The following is a 21062-nucleotide window of genomic DNA, read 5'->3' as shown; positions in this document are numbered from 1 at the left end:
TACAAGTACTGATTACAGAGCAAAGCTGACATGTTTAAACATGTTCTTCTTTCCTTTCGTCCACAATACTGAGGTTGAAAGACGGATAAAAATTATGAAAAAAAAAAAAATGCCACTTGGAACGTAGAACACTCAAACTCAATCTCAGAAAACATGTGCTTCTACTAGGTACCCTCCCTTCTAGATGGGTCCCTTTGGCGTACGCAACTTCTTAAAAATAAGCCACCGGGCTGCGTGAACTGAGCGTGACTGGTCCAAACACTAGACCAAAGAGAATCCTGGAAGTTCTGGGACCACTGCTAACTAACATTCTTGTTTGGAGCAGGAAGAGCCAAATGCCCCTCCAACCTTCTACTCGCAATTCTCACACTGACGAAAGGAAATCAAGAGAGGCGACACTTGATGTAACCGATGCATCAGCATTATGCAGAAACATTTAAAACACAAACACAAAATGAGGAAAGAAGTCGGCTTTGTATGCTTGTTTGCCCTCTTGAAAAAGGATAAGGTAAGAAACGCAGGCACCTCAAGCCCCGACAATCCTTGGTGCTCAAGCGACAAGGCCAACCAACAGCAGATTGAGCAACACCGCCTAAAGCCCTTCAGGGGAAATTGCCTCACACAAGGAAACCTAGAAAGCTACGCACAGCCCCCCCCCCCCCCCCCCCCCTTTTTTTTTTTTTGCTGTTTACACCGTTTCTTCACTTTGACTCTGCGCTACTGATCCCAGTGATGCTAATGTCTGTCGCGAATAAAGCAGCCAAGTAAGGCCACTCACTGTTCACTCGATCATGAAGCATAAAGTTTGCAGCTGATTGACAGTATACGCGCTAACTGAATGGCTACCATTAGTCTTGATTTTCTCTTCTTGAAATTGTTCTCACCCCATTCATTCGAGCAAAGAAAAACAGAGACAATGCATAGGGCCATGTAGGGATGGAATATTTTTCTCCCAAAACAAAGCACCACTGGCGTGTTCCAAATAAACACGCGTTCAAACAAAATGCCTTCAACAACCTTATTAGGAATGACCTTGTGGAGGTGATGGCGGATGGTATTTTGCATTGAAAAAACCAACCGAATAACACCGCTAAACCTTGCGCAACTTGAAAACTAAACAAATTACTTTATGTAACGACAGCTTTGAGGGAGGCTCACCCGGCTCCAACTTGATGACCTTGATGGCCGCCATCTCACCGGTGGATAACCTCTTCGCCTGCAAGCAGAGATGAAAGAGAAGGCCACGGATTAGCACAGTGAGTGCCGCAAGGTGGCTGCAGCAAAAACAACCAGCATCTACTCTGGGTCACTCCCACTTCTGGAGTAACGGGTAAAAACACAAAGTACGACTACACGTAACTGGCATGATCAGAATGCCGCTTTCATCCAATGTGCTCACATTAGGGTGCCACAGGGTGGCACTCTCACTCCCGTGCTGTTCATCTCCACAGTAAGCCCCTTATCCCCAGCCATAGTTTACGGCCTGCCACTGTCTCACATGGGATATGGATCACACTCGCCCTCATCACTCTGCCCTTCACTCTAGCGATGACGACGACGTGGCATGTTGTATGGGCATAGCAGGGAGAAACATTTTGGCAACAGCCAGGCATGCATCGTGTTCTGCCACACACAAAAAGGATGAACGAAGAAGCCCAGAACACAATAGTAAGCCGTCTCAGAGAACAGTGTCGTTCATTTCAAGACACACCAGCAAGCCCTGAAGCGATACATGATTTGCACGGACACAATGAAAGGCTTTTCAAACCCCTGTTTTTTTTAAATGCAAGACTTGCAAGCGAGGTTGCACGCCGAACTCTTCCGGCCTAAGTTGAAAGGCCAACTCAGACCGGTGACTCGCCCCCAAGTGCGGCACTCTCACTTTACAACAGCAGCATTAATTAAACATTACCATCGAAAGAGTTAATCCACCACATGACCAAGAGTTTGGCAAAAGTTAGGAATGAAGAAGGGGAAGCTCTCTCTATCTACACGGGTGAAAGCGGAAAGAGAAGACAAAGAGAGCTCAACAAAGTGTACTGTTGGGCGAGTTCTGTGTCCTAGTCTGTGTTTTATTTCGGGCTCTAGCATCTTTTACAAAGACAAAGAGAGCCTCTCCCTCCCTCCAGTTAAACTGCCCAGAATACCCCTCTTCATTGCACGGTCATCCGAAATGCACTACAGTACTGAACGATAGAGACAACATGCAACACAGATGGGCAGTGATAGTGGCCCACTTTTATAGTTGGTGCAGCATTACTGCTATTCGATACAACCATAACGTGCAGGGGGGCTGGAGAGGGCGGTTTGATCAAGATAACACTTGTACACAAGAGCACAATGCCAGCTTATCTAGCCATGCAAACCAGCATGCATGCGTCACGGTTAGAAGACCCTGAAAAGTGGCACCGATATTGCTCAAGCTGCTGCTAATGTTGCATGGGCCACGCAACACGCCACACTCTCCGTCTTTGCATGCTCAGGGATCATTGCGTCAGAGCTCTGCCTGTATGCAGGCATCTTTAGGTGAGTAAGTGAAATATTCTCCAGTTGGCTGGCCAAGACGGTGATTGATTGATGGCAGGGTTTAATGCGCCGACGCAACGCTAGCGATGAGGCACGGCGTAGTGGAGGGCTCCGGATTAATTTTGACCACCTGAGGGGGATCTTTAACGTGCGTCGAAATCTCGTACACACGGGCGTTTTTGCTTATCGCCTCCATCAGAAAAGCGGCCGCCGCGGCCGGGAATCGAACCCGCGTCCTCGTGCTCAGCAGCGCAACGCCTTAGCCACTGAGCCACCCCGGCGGGTCTGTCCAAGACATTCTGGTCATGGAATGTGAACCCCGGTTTTTGTGAAAACAGAAAAACAAGTGAAGCCTGCAGTGGTTTCAGCAGGTGGCGAGGAGGAAACCTTGCCGCTGATTGGATGACAGGACAAAGAAGAGGTTAACACGCAGAGCTGCGGACTCATGTGACAGGCACTAGGAATAAGTTACGCGATGCCGAATGGCTAACTTGAGTTACGGAGAGTCACAGAATAATGCTAAGATTCAGAAACCATTTATCGGTAGGTAGTATACAAAAAGCGTTGTGATGAGAAACCATTTCACGCACGCAGCACGGTCGCCTGGCAACGTGCCATGCATTTTTGTTGCTATTGCATTTTAGGAGTCTCCTGAAACATTACACCGTGTGGTGGTGACCGAGCCCGCATAATTCCGCCCCCAATTTACGGCGCAGCGTGTTGCAGGGCACTTTCAGCGAGCCCTTGATGCAAGTGAGATGTCACATGCTGGCGGGCCGCCAGCCGAGCGCTTCAACTTGTGGAGTGCTCACGGGAGGCAGAGAAGGCAGCCTTGAGACCTGGCCCCTCCCTCCCTTTCTCGAAGAGAACGGGCGGGCATAGCAAAACAGGAAATGACAGCGCGATCGGAAGGAGGGGGAGGAAGTCGTGCTTGATGAAAGACACGCGGCGGTGCTGGCAGTGCGTACGCGTTCGCGAGTGGAAACGCCGCGATACGGAGAGCGCGGTCTCGTTCGCTTACGTACACGCGCTTCAACATCGCTCCACCGTGACCGCGACATCCCGCGAGTGGCCCTTCGCACTTCTGTACATCACTCAAGTATTGTTATTCCGAAACTAAACTTTTACGGAGGGCCCTTGCTCTAGCAATGACCACGTGGATGCTTTGTACGACGCCAGGTTCAGACTGTTGTCGCAACGATTCGAGGCAATGACGTCACCTGACGTCACAATCTATCAGACTACGCCCAGCGCAGCTTCTTGCACCTACAGTTTGCAATGGGCCCGTTCTGTCCGTAATAATATTACAAAGCATCTACGGAACCCTCCATGATCAATTCCTCGAGCAGGGCCCCACCGCGGTAGAAGTACGCCTGCATGCCCCCCCCCCCCCCCCCCCCCCCAGGAAACAAGCAGATCCCCCCCCCCCCCCCCAATTCATTGCATTAATCTAAAACTAGTTCAAATAGTCTTGTTAAGCCCTTAATTTCTTTCGAGCGGCACATTTTCGTCTCACTGACTCATGCGGTGGTCGGAAATGGAAGGCACTTCGGGTTTCATACTCGTATTGATAACAAACGCCACCCGCCGACAGACCACCCACCACTGGGAGTGAAGCCCTGTTCAACACATGTACTACATACATGCAACTACACCAGAAACTGCTATCAAGGCGGCAAATCGCGGCACTAGATCACCACAATATGCAGCTCTGGTAAGATAGTCCAGAAAGGCCGTAATTCCTTTTTTCCTCGCCAATGTTCAAACGGAGGAGAAAATTATCTCTCTCTAACCTCGTCGTTTGGCGGCACTAATGGATTTTCTCCTTCCCATGTCCAATCGCGCCTCAGCCGATGCCTCTGCCCAAACTTGCGCCGCCAATTATGCGATACGGCAACCTCTCCCGCACTCATTATCGGGCGACACGAAGCGAATCGCCGTTACGCGGCCCTGCTTCTTTCCGATCTCCGCATAAACACGAGCGAGGGATCGACTAAACGGCGAACACGAAATTCTCGAATTCGAAAGGCGGAACTCCGGTCTCGCCGCCAGCAGCACAAGACAAACGCGCGCCCGGAATCGCCTCTCTTCTTTTTTCCCGGTTGCAAGCTTGCCCGCGCGAATAGAACCGATTTCGAAACTCCCGCGCTAGCAGGCGACGAAATCGACAGGCAGGGAAGGAAACGGCTTTCGCGAAATATGCCGTCGGTCGCCGCCTTGCGCATGACAGGAATGCCCAACGACCCCGAACGCGCGCGTGCGTGCGCGCGGGGGTGAAAGGCGTTACGCAATGGGACGCCGAATACATACAACACCTCCGCCCTTCTTCTGTACGGGTTCAAGAACGTGTACCGCCACGCACCCGCGACGCCGTTGCTACGAGCGAATCAGCAGGAGAGCAGACGAAACTTCCAAGCTCGAAATCATTCATCCTTGAGTTTGCAAGCTGAAAGCTGACATTAGTTTGGTATTTATTCGCCAAGACATCTCATTACCGGTCATTTTTTTTTCCCCTCCCATACGGAGAACCAACATACAAACGCATTCAAGAAAAACGCCCCCACAAAATCACGCACTTGGAGGTGCAGGTGAGTGTACTTCGTCCTGTAAGGGCTGGCGTTTGCCTGAAATGCGTTTCGAAAAGTACGGCGCAAATAAGACCGCTTTAACGCGGCAAATATCACACACAACACACACACGCGCGCGCGCACATTCAAAACGCAGCACATTTGCCGCGCTCAAGTCAGTCGTACGGGCGCGGAGAGCTACGGATTCGTCTCGACAAGGCCTGAACCGGGCACAAAAATTCCGCAAACCTGTTCATTCATACACGTACTAACACCCGCACGAGGAGCGCGACGACGCGGCACAGGCGAAGTGGTTTCAAACAATGCCCAATTCATTTCGCCTGATATCGCACAAGAATGAGGCTGCGCAGCACTGTGCATTCAATCATACCGGGCGGAGCTCACAAAGACTACCGTACCGCACCCTAGAAAGATTAACAATAACGAATCGTATGAAATGGAAATGTTTCACTTCGTCACTGCAGGCTGCCTTCTATCGCCTATTGTTGTCTTCTGCGGAAATCAGACATGGTATTCTTGCAATGTAATCTTGCAATTGCGGTTTTCGCTCAATCGTGTTCTCGTAATTCGCGCCTTTTTTTTTTTTTTTTTGCACAAGTCGGAGGGTCCGTGAGGCGGCTTAATGCGGCTCTCTAGTATATACGCCTCGAGGGCGGCCTGTAGGGGCGCCACTGAAATCCCCCTAGCGGCCCGTTTCGAAAGCAGCCGCGGGAGTCGCCGGCCCGCTCCCTACTGTCACCGTTGCTTTCGGGGCCCGTTCACTACTGAGATTTACCGTTTGTAGGCGTTGGAAACACATATTTATGTGGAGCAGTCACTCTATTCACAAATGTGGTGTGTTTACGAGAGTGTAAATGTGTGTGACGCGATCTTAGTCTGGTATATTCGGTCTGTACAAGCGCCAAGTGTGCGCCACAGGTCGGCGTCGCGAAACCGGGATATGCATATGGAGATGATTGTGATTCCACTGCCCTGAAATTTACTAACAGTGTCTCCGTAAGCATACTATCCCCAGATGGTCATGCCATGGCTATAAACTACGATGTAAATCAGTTTTGTACGCTTATATAACCTAGTGGAGCGCTCATACCTGACCAGAGGTCGGCAAACTCACTCATGAGTCCACTCAATCAGACTCATTTGGACTCAAACTCACGCGTCAGTTTGAGTTTGAGTGAGCGCGAGGCTAGTGTGGCATGGTGAGTTTGAGCTTGAGTGAGTTTGAGCCGAGTGATCACGACTGAGTTTGAGTCCGATTGAGTTTGAGTCCATTTTGAGTTCTGAGTACATTTTGAGTTTGCGTCCATTTTGAGTTCTGAGTACATTTTGAGTTCTGAGTACATTTTGAGTTCTGAGTACATTTTGAGTTTGAGTCCATTTTGAGTTCTGAGTACATTTTGAGTTTGAGTCCATTTTGAGTTCTGAGTACAATTTGAGTTTGAGTCCATTTTGACTTCTGAGTACATTTTGAGTTTGAGTCCATTTTGAGTTCTGAGTACACTTTGAGTTTGAGTCCATTTTGAGTTTGAGTCCATTTTGAGTTCTGAGTACAATTTGAGTTTGAGCACATTTTGAGTTTGATTACATATTGAGTTTTGAGTACATTTTGAGTTCTGAGTAAATAGGAGTTTTAAGTCCATTTGGAGTTTGAGTACATATGATTAGCCTAGCAGGCAGCTATGGTTGGCTGTTAAGTTTCATGCGTCACTGTGGGCTCGGAATTCAAGTTACCTGCGGGTATGGCACCAATAACGATCTGCATGATCAGTTGGGAGGGAGGTGGTGTCTGATTTTTTTTAGTTTCTTGTTGAATTTTTATGGCCATAAGCACTTGCTGTATACCTAATTTTCGCGGCTGGGCGCGTGAGTGATAATTGACTGGTGAGGTCATAAAAAAGGGTTGTCTTAACTTTTCCTCCTGACGGATCCACTAAGAGCGTGGGAAAGGGTGGTGGGAAAGCACACGGCGGCGCTGGCGTGCTGGTTGTTCGCCTGCTACTGTTAACGGCTTGATATACTAGGGGTCACAAAGGAAGAGGTGAGAGCCGGGGGGAAATGGGGGCGGGGGCTGTCCTTTCTACTGTTTCAAATGAATTAGCTGAATTGACTGGGCAGCACCCCTTAAGACAGAATAATGACCACATTAGATTGGGTGAAAAGTGAAACTGATGAGGCTAAGGCGTGTAAGGTATCAAATGAAAGGTCCGGATTAACGGAATCACGCGGGGTAAATAAAAAAAATGCTTCCTGATTGTAGTCATCAGGCAGTCATGAGTCATAGATTGGGTTAAAATTCAAAATGATGCTGCGAGGGCATGTGGGGAATCAAATTCAAGGTCTCGATGTGGGGAATCATTCGGGACGAACATGAGATATGGATATATCATGACGTAGTCATGGTAAATTAAAGATTCGGTTAAAATTCAGGTTCATGATGCTAGGGCGTATCAAATTAAAGGTCTCGATGAGGGTAATCACGTGCTTCCTGATTATTATCATGACATAGTCAAAATGGGTCATAAATTAGGTTAAAATTCACAATGATGCCACTGGGTGTCCGGGGTATCAAATTGAAGGTTCCGATAAGGAAAATCACGTGGGACAAAAATGTGGTAGGGCTATATCATGAGATAGTCATGGTTAGTCATTGATTGGTTTAACGTTCAAATTGATTTCGCTAGGATGTGATGGGTATCAAATCAATGGTCTTGATGAGCCGAATCACGTGGGAGAAATACAAAAATGCTTCCTGGTTATAACCATTAGATTGTCATGGCGAGTCTTATATTGGGGTAAAATTCGAAGTGACCCCGCTAGGGAGTGTAGAGTATCAAATTTACGGTCTTGAAGAGGGGAATCACGTGGTACAAATAAAAAAAAGGCTTCGTAGTTCGAATCATGAGATGGTCATTATGAGTCATAGATGGGGTTAAATTCAAGGTGAGGCCGCTGAAGCATGTGGGGCGTCAAATTGAAGGTTCCAGTTAGGGGAATCATGTCGGACACCTAAATAATGCGTCCTGGTTACAGTCATGAGTCATGGTTAGTTTGACTGGTATGAATTCCATATGACCCTGCTAGGGTGTGTGGGGTATCAAATTAAAGGTCTCGTCGAGGGGGTCACGTGGGACAAATATGAAAATGCTTTCTGGTTATAATTATGAGGATATCGCAAAAGGTATACAGCAAAAGGTACACACTCTCACTCACACTCACACTCACACTCTCACTCACACTCTCACTCTCACTCACACTCACACTCTCTCACACTCACACTCACACTCTCACTCTCACTCACACTCTCACTCACACTCTCACTCTCTCTCACTCACACTCTCACTCTCACACTCTCAATCTCACACTCAAACTCTCACTCTCACTCTCTGACTGTCTCAATCTCTGTGAGGCCATGTGAATTTTGAATTCATTTTGAGTTCTCACCCATTTTGAGTTCTGAGTTCATTTTGAGTTTTGAGTCCATTTTGAGTTTGAGTACATTTTGAGTTTTGAGTACATTTTGAGTTTGAGTACATTTTGAGGTTTGAGTACATTTTGAGTATTGAGTTCACTTTGAGTTTGAGTACATTTTGAGTTTTGAGTCCATTTTGAGTTTTGAGTTCATTTTGAGTTTGAGTACATTTTGAGTTTTGAGTCTATTTTGAGTTTGAGTTCACTTTGAGTTTGAGTACATTTTGAGTTTTGAGTCCATTTTGAGTTTTGAGTTCATTTTGAGTTTGAGTACATTTTGAGTTTTGAGTCCATTTTGAGTTTGAGTACACTTTGAGTTTGAGTACATTTTGAGTTTTGAGTACATTTTGAGTTTTGAGTCCAAATTGAGTTTGAGTACATTTTGAGTTTGAGTACATTTTCAGTTTTGATTACATTTTGAGTTTGAGTACATTTTGAGTTCTGAGTACATTTTGAGTTTTGAGTCCGAGTGAGTACTGAGTTTTGAGCTCAATGTGAGTTTGAGTTTGAGTGAGCGCAGATGTGCTGCTCAGCATTGAGTCTGAGTTTGAGTGAGTGGTGATTCGAAAAAAAAAATTGTGAGTGAGTTTGAGTGAGCCGCGCCAACTTTGCCGAGGTATGTACCTGACAGCACGCCAGTTATGCTTGCCAATATCATCCCTCAGATATTGAACACTACCCTGGACATAAATTTCACGAACATTCTACGAAATAAGTGCGATGGATAATCCAAAATTATACCCGGGATCAGCGCACGACAAAAAAAAAATGCTAGGGCGTCTTGTCGTGAGCTGAGCGGCCGCAAACATTCATATATGTTACATATATCCTCCGCGAGCAGGCCGAAGAAGGGCGTCTACAGTAATGCCCGTTCGCGACTAAACGTTTCTTCGAAGCATAGTCATATGACGCAGGGAGCCTGCAGTATCTAGCACAAACGGAAATCAGAAGGCCTTATCAGATATCCCACTCTTCTAACGACACCTTTTATCAGTTTTGAACTTGTATACCTCAAAAAATGCGTTCGCCGAGGGATCAGCTGTTAGTTGAAGTCTAAAAGCTAGAGTGACGTGAACGAGTAGCTTGTGTGTGTGATTACTAAAACGTGCTTTTCTTGATTTCGCTCCGCAATCGTACACAACGATACGTAAGCGTCCCCCTCCCCTCCCCCCTCCCCATGTCTCGCGAAATATCAGTGCATTTCGCACACTAGTCCTACCCGGCTTAAGTTTATACGAACGCCTGAGCATTTCAGAAGCTGCACTGAGTTTTTTTTTTTTTTTCATTTCTGTACGAGCTATTTTGTTTCTTCCGGACTTGCGGACCATTATTTTTTCAGTGGTTTAATTCACTTTTCTTGGTTCTTGCTATAAGGCATGAGTGCACATCTTTCACGACGCAGAACCTTGGAATATAATTAACATTTTCGCGTAGCTTATATTCTTATAAAAAGCACAAGTTATTATCAGGTATTGGGTAATCGCATCCCCGAAATATATTTTTCTACGACGCATATATTCGTAATGAGGCCGCGTTCGTTGTCCGCGCTACAAAACAAAACACACCTCTCACTGTGTCAGTATCAGGTATAAACGAGGCGACAATAAAATTCACTTGTGCTGGACGTATTCGGAGGTGACAGTGGTGGTATGCTGCTGCAATTCGCCGACGCCCGTAACAGCGGCCGAGAAGGATGTAGAGCCGCTTTCCCGGATAGCTATGGTTGGTGTTTGAGCACCCTACCAAGACGCAGCGGCTTTTGAAGTGACCTAAACGTACTGTTTACTTACAGACATCACCATAACAAGTTTTTTTAGCGCTTGGAAGGGCAAAAAGAAGCGACAGAGAACCAAAACACTGCATGAGCCCCTATGGGCCGCGCAGCGCTAATCCCGTCAACTCCGCGGAGAAGCGGCGGCAGGCGGCGCAGCGATCGCAAAGCTCGAGGCGTATACCCTCATACCTTAAAATGCGTACCGTCACAGCAGCAATTTCGCCACGATTTCGACACGCTGTTAAACAGCTAACTGTGGAATTGCAGCGCACAAGTTGTGTTCCACATAAAGCTTTCCAGTGATTTGCGCGTGATGGCTGTTGATACCACACGTCGGGGGAGACGAGTCATATCGAGCTGCCGTGAGCAGTTCGCAGTGGCTTGCCGCACTTTACGGCCGACACTCCACAACGAACCGGTTTCCCCCAAAGCTAGTCACCGGTGAACGACATGAGCTAGTTCAGTCCCTGCTGTAGTGTGTGCTTAAAATACACGACGGAAATCGTACCCGCTGAAAATGGAACGAAAAGAAAACAAAAAAGGACATTGCGGCATCACCTATCATGAACGTCAACAGCACTAAATAAAGCTTCATGTTGGGTTCGTTGATATATCACCGGGTCCCCCAGGAAAGTTCCAAAAGCGCTCTCCCGTCTAACAGCTATCATGTTAGGCCAAATTTACACAGAATGCTTGCACCGAACAAAATTCCAACCAAGCTCTTCGCTCTTCCAGTCCAGGACGGTTCCCGGGCAGTCCCAGGACTGTCTTCGGACTTGAAGTCTCATTCGAATACGTGAGATAATCGAGAGCTTGATTGCTTCCCGGGCAGTGCATGGACGATCCGGGTGAGGAGACCGATTATAAGTACAGGTTAATACTTTCACGGGTTTACCGAAAATCCCCGCCGCACAATGGGGCTGGAGGACCGGACCAAAGCTCGCATCAATTCAGCATTTTTGTTACAGCGAGAACGAAGGCGAAATCACACGTTTCAAGCCCAGCCAGCCTTACGCAGTGAACAACAGCCAATGGTTAACCCAAACTGTATTTAATTTGGCAATTCGTTTAAGAAGACAAAGACTCCGAGGCTTCGCGTTGACCCAAATATATCATAAACAGCGACGCGACGTTATTGGTAAACAGACACCGGCAAAGCAGCCACAAAACAGAGAATTACGGTCTCGTAAAACGAAGTACTAATGGGTGTCGCGAAATTCATGTCCCTCCTTGACGGGTTTTTTTTGCCGCGCGTCATTTCTTGCCGTTCGCCGAGAGGAGCCGTACCGCGAAGCCATGGAGGAAAAAAAAGCTTAGGAGAGGCCCCCCGCTATCCCCGCGCATTGGCAAAAGTGTGGAGGAAGTCACGTGTTTTCGGCGGCCATTGGAAGTCGCGTTAGCAACGGCGTCCTAGCAACAGCCCGCCTGCCGTTCGCCAGTCATGGCGGAAAGGCAGCGCCTGCCTTGTCGTCCGATTGCGAAGATTGCTGCTTCGCTTTGCTGCGCTGTGGTCTTGCGGAACTCGAAAAGGATGCTGCGAGTTGCGACAGCTGCGCCGATGTGAATATGTAATTTAATTTCTACTTGCAAGTGCACCTTGTACCGCGTCAAGCTTTTGCTCCGGTCGCGATCACGACGCGCCTATTGAAGTGCAGATATCGTGAACGCGCCGTCCCGTCGTACGCGCGGACACCCGTCAGGTAGATTTTCGGGAAGTGATACACGGTGTGCAGTACGTAGGCAGCTGGCAACCGATCGAACGATTCGCAACTTAATTTTTTGGTTATCACCGCTGCAATATATAGTTTGCTAGGCCGGCAATGCGCGGCAGCGCCTTTGCAACTGTTACAAGGTAGATTCCCAGTTGATATAATTCCATCGTCCTATTACCTTAATAGGTGTACGTCTGTTGACTGGAAGAGTGCTGGAACTGGAATCTGGATCTTTTTGTGGTCTCGCTCTGGATTTCGCTTTTCAACGCTTCATACTGCGAGGTTAGTGTATGAATTAACGTTTTCAACTGATATCACCTTGAGTTTATTGACACTGAGACAAGTTGAAACTTGGCGAGAAAAAGTTTATTGGCGCCACCCACCCTCTCATTTTTTTACTGAATAAAACGTTTTGCTTCCTCCTCCTCCTCCTCCTTCGCAAAAAATTCTATCGAAGGCACGCGAACAACGGTAAAAACATTCCACAATTTCTTAGCGTGAAATCTGCATGAAGTACTGCTTACCTATATATATAGAACGGCCGTTTAATTGACTAGTCATCTCTGGGATTGCCAGTGAAACTGCAACGCAAACTTGGGCACTTTCCAGTCCGGTAGCCGCACGGTGTTCGCCCACTGTTTGCGGCGTTCTCCGTCGCTTGGGAACCTATAAACGGCGGCGATTGCAAACAAAGGATGAATGCACACCAATGTACAGCAATACTTGTCAGCGGAATGATGCACTAACCGGTGGAAAGTGACGCCCAATTCCTTGGGTACCGATCGCGACTTGCAGCCTGGCACCGAGCATTGCGGCATTGTTAGAGCGAGCCGCTTCGCAAACCTGCTGCGGCCACACTGAAGACGTGTAACAGTGTAACCGCGCGTTTAGGTTCACGGTCACGCGCTGCAAAACGGCCTTCTACCTGCCTATCAGCTGATTTCCGCCGGCTCGGCGCTTGCAGATGCAGACGACAAGAGAGGCGATACAGGACGGAGGAGGCGGAGAAGGTGCACCGAGAGAGAGAGGCAAAAAGAGTCCGCCAATGGCATGGAGGGCCAATGGTCCGCCATTCGACTTACAGAAATGGCGTTTCCGGCTGCGCTGGGTGTGACGTCAGGGCCTCTCCTAAGCTTTTCTTTCCTCCATGCGCGAAGCGAAGGAATGTTCTCGCCGCCATTGTCGCACCCGGGTCGGCTGGCCATGTGTTTCGGGGAGAGAGGTGGGCGAGAGTGCCGCGGCCTACTGAAGGCTGCGCCCCGGGAATTCTCGGAAGACGCGCGGCCCAATGGACGGTGTGCGTGGTGCAGCGCGGGGTTTCCGGGGAGAATGGGCTGAGAACTGGTGGTGGCCGGACGTACGGCCGGGACGCGGCGTCGGCCTTGAGGGCTGTGCTGGGGAGGCCGAGCGACGACGGCGGTGAACTTCGGGCCCCCGAAGATTCCTCAAGGAGGCGACAGTGCGCGGCCGGAGTTCACCCAAATTGCGTCGCTGATCAGCGGTGCCCCACCACAGACGACCGACAGCCTCCGTCACCCCGGCGAGACCATCAGCCGGACCGCAGCTAAGATGTTCTCCCCTTCTCCACCTTTCCTCGGACTCTTCCTATTCATCTTCTGTGTTGTATTTCCCTAAGCGGACTGCACGGGCTTATCCGCCTCCTTCAGTGCACCACGCGGTATGTGTTTCTAGCGGGCCTATTGTTAGTAGTTGGGGGAAGCCTCCAACCCCGCCTATTGTATACTCTACTGTCCCCTTCATTTACTGTCGTCTTCTCCTCCGGCTCGTAACGGCGTGTACCTTTTCTTTCATTGTGATTAATGTAATTCGTGTCGGTGTCTCGGCAGCTCTGACCCCAACGGGGTGTCAACTGCAGTGTGTATTAACTCGTCAACCCTCCTGTCTGTCTGTTTCGAATTCCCTGTGAATGTGAAGTAAATGCCCGTTGTTTTGAATTGTTTTCCCGTGCCCCGTCTCGTGCCTCACGCCAGCGGCCAATCAGGCGTGGACCTATCGCCGGTTAGCAGGTCCGAACCACCTTCTCGAATTCGCACATAGGGGGGGAGTTGTTTGTCGCTCCTCCCGTCCGAGGCATCGGCCACTAAATTATTACCTCGCTCAATTCTGTGACAATGGGGTACGAAACACGTGGTGTCGTTTAAAAGAAAAACGGCAGTTAAAGGAGCATGACAAGAAAATACAACTTCGTTTAATTTGAAAGAACTAGGATTCAGTATCTCACTCAGCTCCATTACAGCCACAAAAGATGTTTTTTTTAGCGAAAAAAAAAAGCAAGTACCTAAAAATTTCAAAGTTTGCGGCACAGTGACGTGTTATGAGCAAGAATGACGTCATACGGGCCAACAATAAAACATAATTTTCAGTGCGTTACCTGCACGTTGGCATTCAAGTGATGCGGTCAAATGGAACTAGAGGCCCCATTTGCAGACGTCCAGTCACGTGTCGTCGCGACAGGTCAGTCAGGCGGCCGCCAATCGCACAAACAAGGTTCCGTGACGTCATAGAAAAGTTGCGGGAAATTGGCTAGGGGGTCGCGACGGCTTCACACGTTTTCTTCAATGTCTCCGTTATTTGTTCGAAGATTGCGATGATATTGGTACCATTGTTATCGGGACTCAGCAGTCTCCCTAATAAACCCAACTTGTATTTATTTGTCTTCATGGCTCCTTTAATCATACCTATATCGGGGGTGTCATCGGCTCCCCTTTACCGTTACGTGGAAAGAAGAAAGGTGCGTTCCTCTTTGCGTCTCACGCCACCACATCCCACGAGGTTCAAGAACCGCTGGTGCTTTTGCGTTTAACTGGAACTCTTGACAGGAAGTGTGGTCGGTGGACGTGTGAGAAGGGACACACCTAGAGCCGCTAAGTAACAGCTCATTCAGTGGCTCTAGACACGCAGTTTGGCCCTCCGCAATGATCCGCAGGCCAACGTATACGCCGACCGGGATATTCGGCGCCGCCTTGGTGCCGCTCCGCCAGAACATTGCCATCGCAGTTGCCTCCGTGTGCGGCAACTTCGATAAAGGGTTCTGCGTCGGCCGACCGACCGACCGACCTCTGGGAAGAGTTTTTCCGGTATGGTACGTGGCGGAAGTTGCCGAACAACGCATGCACGGGGCGGGAGTTTCACCGTCTCAAGAAATAACGGAATCCACGGCAGCGCTGCTGCGGCGGCAATCAAGGCCCACTTTACTACATTCCTTACTACCGCACCCCACTTGGAGTGAATTTCCAGCCGTTCTTAGGTTCCGTTTAGGAGCTGATTTTCCTCTTAATTTTTTTGTAGTCTCGCGCTGCTGGAGATGCTAATCGGTATTATTTTGATCGCTTTTTTTTTTTTTTTTGCGCATCTGTTCCTATATGGCAATGGCAACCCCTCGACTGCTCGTGGGCTATCCAGGACTATGTGGGACTTGTAGGTACATCTTGGACCACCAGAATCGTTGCGAACAAAGCGCGTGTACGAATCACTCAGATATGGTAAAATCCCTTCTCGTCCAGCAAGAATTGGTGCATATAACAGTCGTCCTTTGGAACGAAGCAGAACTGTACACTGTCACTACCGCCCACTGTAGTAAAGTAAAGAAATTACACTTAAAAAGTCCGCCCGCGTCTTTTTTCTTTTTTTTTTAGACCTCGCTGTTTTCGTTCGTTCACCAGGCGTTGACTAAAGATTTTGCTCCCATATACTTCATTTCTTCTTCTTTTAGCCTTAAGGCCTGCGGGATATGACATTACCGACACCATCTGCGCTAGCACGGCAACGTCCCAGACATCCGCAGTTGTGGCCGAGATAAAATATCAGGGCAATTTCGTGAAGAGAAAAAAAAAGTCACGTGGCCAAACAAACCGAGCTTATGCACGTTTGCGACTCCCATCCGAACTCGTTTAAACACAGTAATAGTATCTCGGAGCCAGAGACGTCCCATTCAGGTCCATTTGCGGCCCCATTTGCGGCGGCCCCAAGACGAACAGTCGTTAGAAGTCGTTAGAAGTTACGTCCGAAAAGCGGGCGTACATATTCCGCCGCCGGGCATTACCCATTCCTGCCCCATCGTTCTATCGGCACCCGCTGCGAACAAGACACGCCGACAAACTGGCGGCCGTGCACGTAAGCGTGCTGCCAGAAACCGATATTTTAAATACGAAATACCAATGGCTTAAAAAGATTGCAATGGCAATGGAAATGATTGATTGATTGATTGATTGATTGATTGATTGATTGATTGATTGATTGATTGATTGATTGATTGATTGTAGGGTTTAACGCACCGACGCAACGCAGGCGATGAGGCGCGCCGTAGTGGAGGGCTCCGGATTAATTTTGACCACCTGGGGATCTGTAACGTGCGCCGAAATCTCGTACACACGGGCATTTTTGCATCTCGCCTCCATCAGAAAAGCGGCCGCCGCGGCCGGGAATCGAGCCCGCGACCTCGTGCTCAGCAGCGCAACGCCTTAGCCACTGAGCCACCGCGGCGGGTGGCAATGAAAATGAATCTACTCGTCTAAATAAATTTACGGGCCCACTTTACATTTCTGAGCATGGAAAGCGGGATTCGTCGCTTAAAATTCTGCGCCGAGTGGTCCCTTTTAGCGGACTCGACGGATCGCACGTACAGAAGTCGCATGTACAGAAGAAGCGACATTAAACCCCCTCCTGGGGACATGTCCAGGACTCCAACCAGCCCGAATCCGGCACATGGCAGCCCCAGGACACCGACCGGGCCGCCCGCCCGATATCCATCGGTGGACGCACGGTCCTCTTTACAGGCAGCTCTCGGACTTTCTTGCTGAAACTTGCATTCTCTGGCGCATGAAGCCGCTTGCCTCCCGCCCGCCACTTTAGATTTTATTTCAATTCCTTTGATGCGCTGGGGCAAAATGGCGCAATAAAAAAATTACAAAAGGCCATCCATCATGAAGACGCTCTCTCTCTCTCTCTCTCTCTCTCTCTCTCTCTCTCTCTCTCTCTCTCTCTTCCTCCCCGCGGTGCCAGACCATACTTGGGGTCTTACCGCCGCACTAACAAATAACAAGTATGCATTCTTCCAAAACGTGCCGTGTTGATTGAGCCAATTAAAGGGGCACTGACACAAAATTTTGAAGGCGAGATAACGTCGGATATAGATTGGTGGGAACACATATACATCATCTGCAAAATATCAGCGGCGAATACAGCCTAGAACATATTTAAAATCAATTTTAAGTGTGCGAAACGCAACGGAGCAGCCAGCAGAGGACCACGCGCAATTGTAAATAAACAACATCCAAACACGTCACGAGTTTGTGTTTGCCGCTTCCGCACTACCGGCGTTTTACGCGGGCTCGCCCGGCTCGCCGCTCCAATCGGAGGGCCGGAGGGCGGAGCTTCTGCTCTCGAGAACGAACGACCCGATCGTTGGCGGCGGAGGCGCCGTGATTTCGTCAGCTAATCGGGCAGCTGGCCGCGACCAAAGTTCTACAGCGATTCCAGGCACTCTGTTTCTATTACTGTTTATTACCATTGGATGCGAAAACGCGCCGGAGGCACGAAAAGCCCACTGAGCTAGCCGCACGGTCGCTGTGCAGGCGGCGGCCACGGCCGCGAAGTGGCCCAGGCCGGCGCAGGTAGCTCGAGTGATAGCTTGTTACCGCTGCACGAAATTGTCCCCAAGTCCCGACCATAGTGGCTTACATGAGAAAGGAGTTAATGATGCGATGGCGGGTTGCATTAAAAATTGTCATGTGCACCGCTTACGAGAGCGGCACTCGAATATCCGCCGCAGTGCTGAGCCGAACACATCTGTAGGCGGACCTGTAGGCAGACCGGCCGGCTGCTCCCAGCGCGCGTCTTGCCACCCACCGTCTCGAGCGTCGCGCGTCGTTCTTTAGCCGCGGTAGCATTTGCACTCGCAGCGCCTGCGTCACATCCACGGTCGCTTTTTAATTAAGCGCCTCACGAAATCAGTACGTGGGGGCATTCGCAGAAACTGCCGTCGATGCGGATTCGACAGTGCTACGGCGGCTCTGCTCTGTGATATCCCTCCGACGGTCACGTGGTCAGCTTTGTTCACACAAAATCCACAAAATCCATCGTTTCGCGGCACTCGCTGAAACCGAAACTGCGACTGGCCGCATTTAAAATCCCTCTAATTAAACAACCGTCGCACGCTGAAGCAAATGAGGTTTCTACTGGTTATAAGTAGGTCACTAGCTACTTATCCTAACGAAAAAAACAAGATGCTAAATTTTTGTGTCAGTGCCCCTTTAAGCCATCTGCCTCAAGATTCTCTTTAATGGAACCCGAGTGCCCTTTTGGGTGCGATATCGTGCTGCAACTTACCGTTGCAAGCCCTTCCGACGCAAAACTGAGGCTTGCACGGCGTGTTGGCAGCCCGGACACCGACAGGACGTTTGCCCGAGCACGCAAATTGTCCAGCGCTGCCCCAAGTGTGGACTCTCAAGTGCACCCGACGACCACAAGTGCACTCCTAAGTGTATTGTGTGCGACGGTCCCCACCTGACGGGTTCCGCTGATTGTCCTCGCCGCTATCAACCTCGCCGGCAGCCCCTTACGTACGCACAGGCGGCCAACTCCAAGACAGCATACGCCACCAAGGAGGAGGACTTTCCGCCTCTCCTGAACAAGCTCCCCTCCAAGACTGCTGGCATACACAACGCCACGAAGCAAGACGCTGCCAAGAAACATCACCAGGTGAGCTGCACACGCTCGTTGCCCAGTAGTGCTCCGTCTAAACCTCCATTCCTCCCCCACAACAGCGACCCTCACTTAGAGCTTATTAAGGAGCTGCGTGCCATTCGTGCCGAGGTAGCTACCCTCAGGCAGGAGAACGCGGCTCTTAAACGTGAACTTGAACTCGCGAAAAAGCAACCCTCTCCGACGTCTCCTCCTCAGGATGAGCCCATACAAATGGATATACAGTCGTCTCCCCCCTCGCAATCACCTGAAACCACCGACCCCGCCGCGTCTCCCCCGCCCAAACGCAAGGCTGTCTCGACCGGCGACTCGCCCTGCGCTTCCACGCAGGATGAAAAGCTAGGAATTCTGGAACAAAAAATCGCCAGCCACAGAGAGGAATACCTGCAACTTCACAACGTCCTCCTACAAAATCAGTCGGCCCTTCAGTCTACCATTGAGATGATGCGCCTCGATTTCCGCAACTTCATTGGGTCTCAGGCCGTAGCTCACAATACCCCCCTCCCCCCCACGGACGAGGACGATGTCTAAACGCCGTAGCCCATTGGTTGTGTGGCAGTGGAATTGCCGAGGGTTCACCCGCAAGCGACACAACCTTCAACAACTAATTTCGACAGAAGCTACTCCTCCCGCCCTCATCGCTATCCAAGAACCTGGTAAACAAATTAAATTAACAGGCTATCAATCCTTCCATACTCCCAATAATCCGTACACAGCGGTGCTTGTTCAGCGCAACATTCCTGCGGACCATCACGTCTTCGACAGTATATCTATACCGCATGATTTAGTCGTCCTCTATCCGCCAAAGCGCACTGCCTCTAGGCTATATATCCTCAATGTCTATAGCAGCCCCAAAGCACACACGCCTAACTTCAGCAAATTACTTACGCTGACCAAGCGAGCGGCTGCTCACCACCCTCTCATTATACTTGGAGATTTCAACGCCCCGCATACAACCTGGGGTTACACGCGTACAACCAAGAAAGGGAGGCTGCTCTGGGAGGTGGTGCAGGCGCGAAGGCTCGCAGTCGAATCTGATCCCACCGTCCCCACCCGGATCGGTAACAGTGCCCAAACCGATACCTCCCCGGACCTGACGCTCTCGCACCGAGTCAAAGAACTGAAATGGCACTGCACTCCTCACACTTTGGGCAGTGACCATTTTATTATTCAGTCCACTCTCCAACTCGATACCTCCCTCGCCCCACGGTTACGGCAAACCCACATCACCGACTGGACAGCACTCAGGGAGACCTGTCAGGGGCAGGAGCCACCCGACGATGATATGTCGGTCCAGAGTTGGCTTAGTCGCCTTCTAGATATTAAGAAAACTCATGACCTCCCTTTGGACCCAGACATTCCTTCAGAAACAGTCGACACGCGTTTGCAACATCTATGGGAGGCTTACACAAGCCTCCAAACGCGATGGCGCCGACAAAAACACAATCGCCGTCTACGACTAAAACTAGCCCGCCTCAATAAAACGATTGAGAATTACACAGCCGAATTAGCCCGAGCTCAGTGGGGGCAATTTTGCGACAGCATGAGAGGTAACCTGGGCATGCGTCGTACATGAGCTATTTTAAGGAACATGCTCGACCCAACCCACTGTAAAACGACTAGCCGAAATCGTCTAACTACAATCATACATAAATTTGACGGAACTAACGAGCAACTTCTATCAAGACTCCGGGACCTATATCTAGCACAGGGTACTCAGGAGCCCCTCCCTGTTTACGGGGGCTCTGAAAACTCAGACATGGACCGCGCAATCACGGTTTCGGAGGTTCGCGCCGCATTAATAAAAATTCGCCCGGGCTCGGCACCTGGGGAAGACGGCGTTACCAACAAGCTCCTTCGCAACCTGGATGATCAATCCATCGAGATCTTAACGCGCTATTACAATCATCACTGGGAAGCCGGTACCATCCCCCCCGAATGGAAGCACGCAAAGGTCTCGCTCATTCCTAAACCCGGCAAGCCTCTCGACCTCGCGCATCTCCGGCCCATCTCCCTCACCTCTTGTGTAGGAAAAGTCCTTGAACATGTCATTCACGCACGATTGGTACAGCATCTCACCCACACTGGTCAATTCCCCCACACCATGTTCGGCTTTCGGGCCGGACTCTCAACTCAGGACGTTCACCTCCAACTAAAGCACGACATTATAACTCCCCAGTCTCGTGTAGACTCTGCAGCGATACTCGCCCTCGATTTGCGAAAGGCTTTCGACCGAGTCTCCCACAAAGCCATTCTGCAAAACCTGACAGC

At 49.7% G+C, this 21062-nt stretch overlaps 1 protein-coding gene across 18 annotated transcripts in view; it reads right to left on the bottom strand.

The window, feature by feature from the left end:
• Positions 1 to 21062, bottom strand: part of Hppy (MAP4K3-like protein hppy) — a 228952-nt gene that overhangs the window by 97709 nt on the left and 110181 nt on the right. For all 18 annotated transcript variants that reach the window (XM_077694882.1, XM_077694885.1, XM_077694881.1 and 15 more), the window contains exon 2: positions 1159 to 1216. In XM_077694882.1, coding sequence (XP_077551008.1) covers positions 1159 to 1216 — 58 coding nt within the window. The remainder of the gene's footprint in view (positions 1 to 1158; positions 1217 to 21062) is intronic.

Source organism: Haemaphysalis longicornis, unplaced genomic scaffold (genome assembly GCF_048455015.1).
Source record: "Haemaphysalis longicornis isolate Haplotype H1 unplaced genomic scaffold, Haemaphysalis longicornis Haplotype H1 scaffold_13, whole genome shotgun sequence".
NCBI lineage: Eukaryota > Metazoa > Arthropoda > Arachnida > Ixodida > Ixodidae > Haemaphysalis > Haemaphysalis longicornis.
This window is presented reverse-complemented; position numbering and strand designations above follow the sequence as displayed.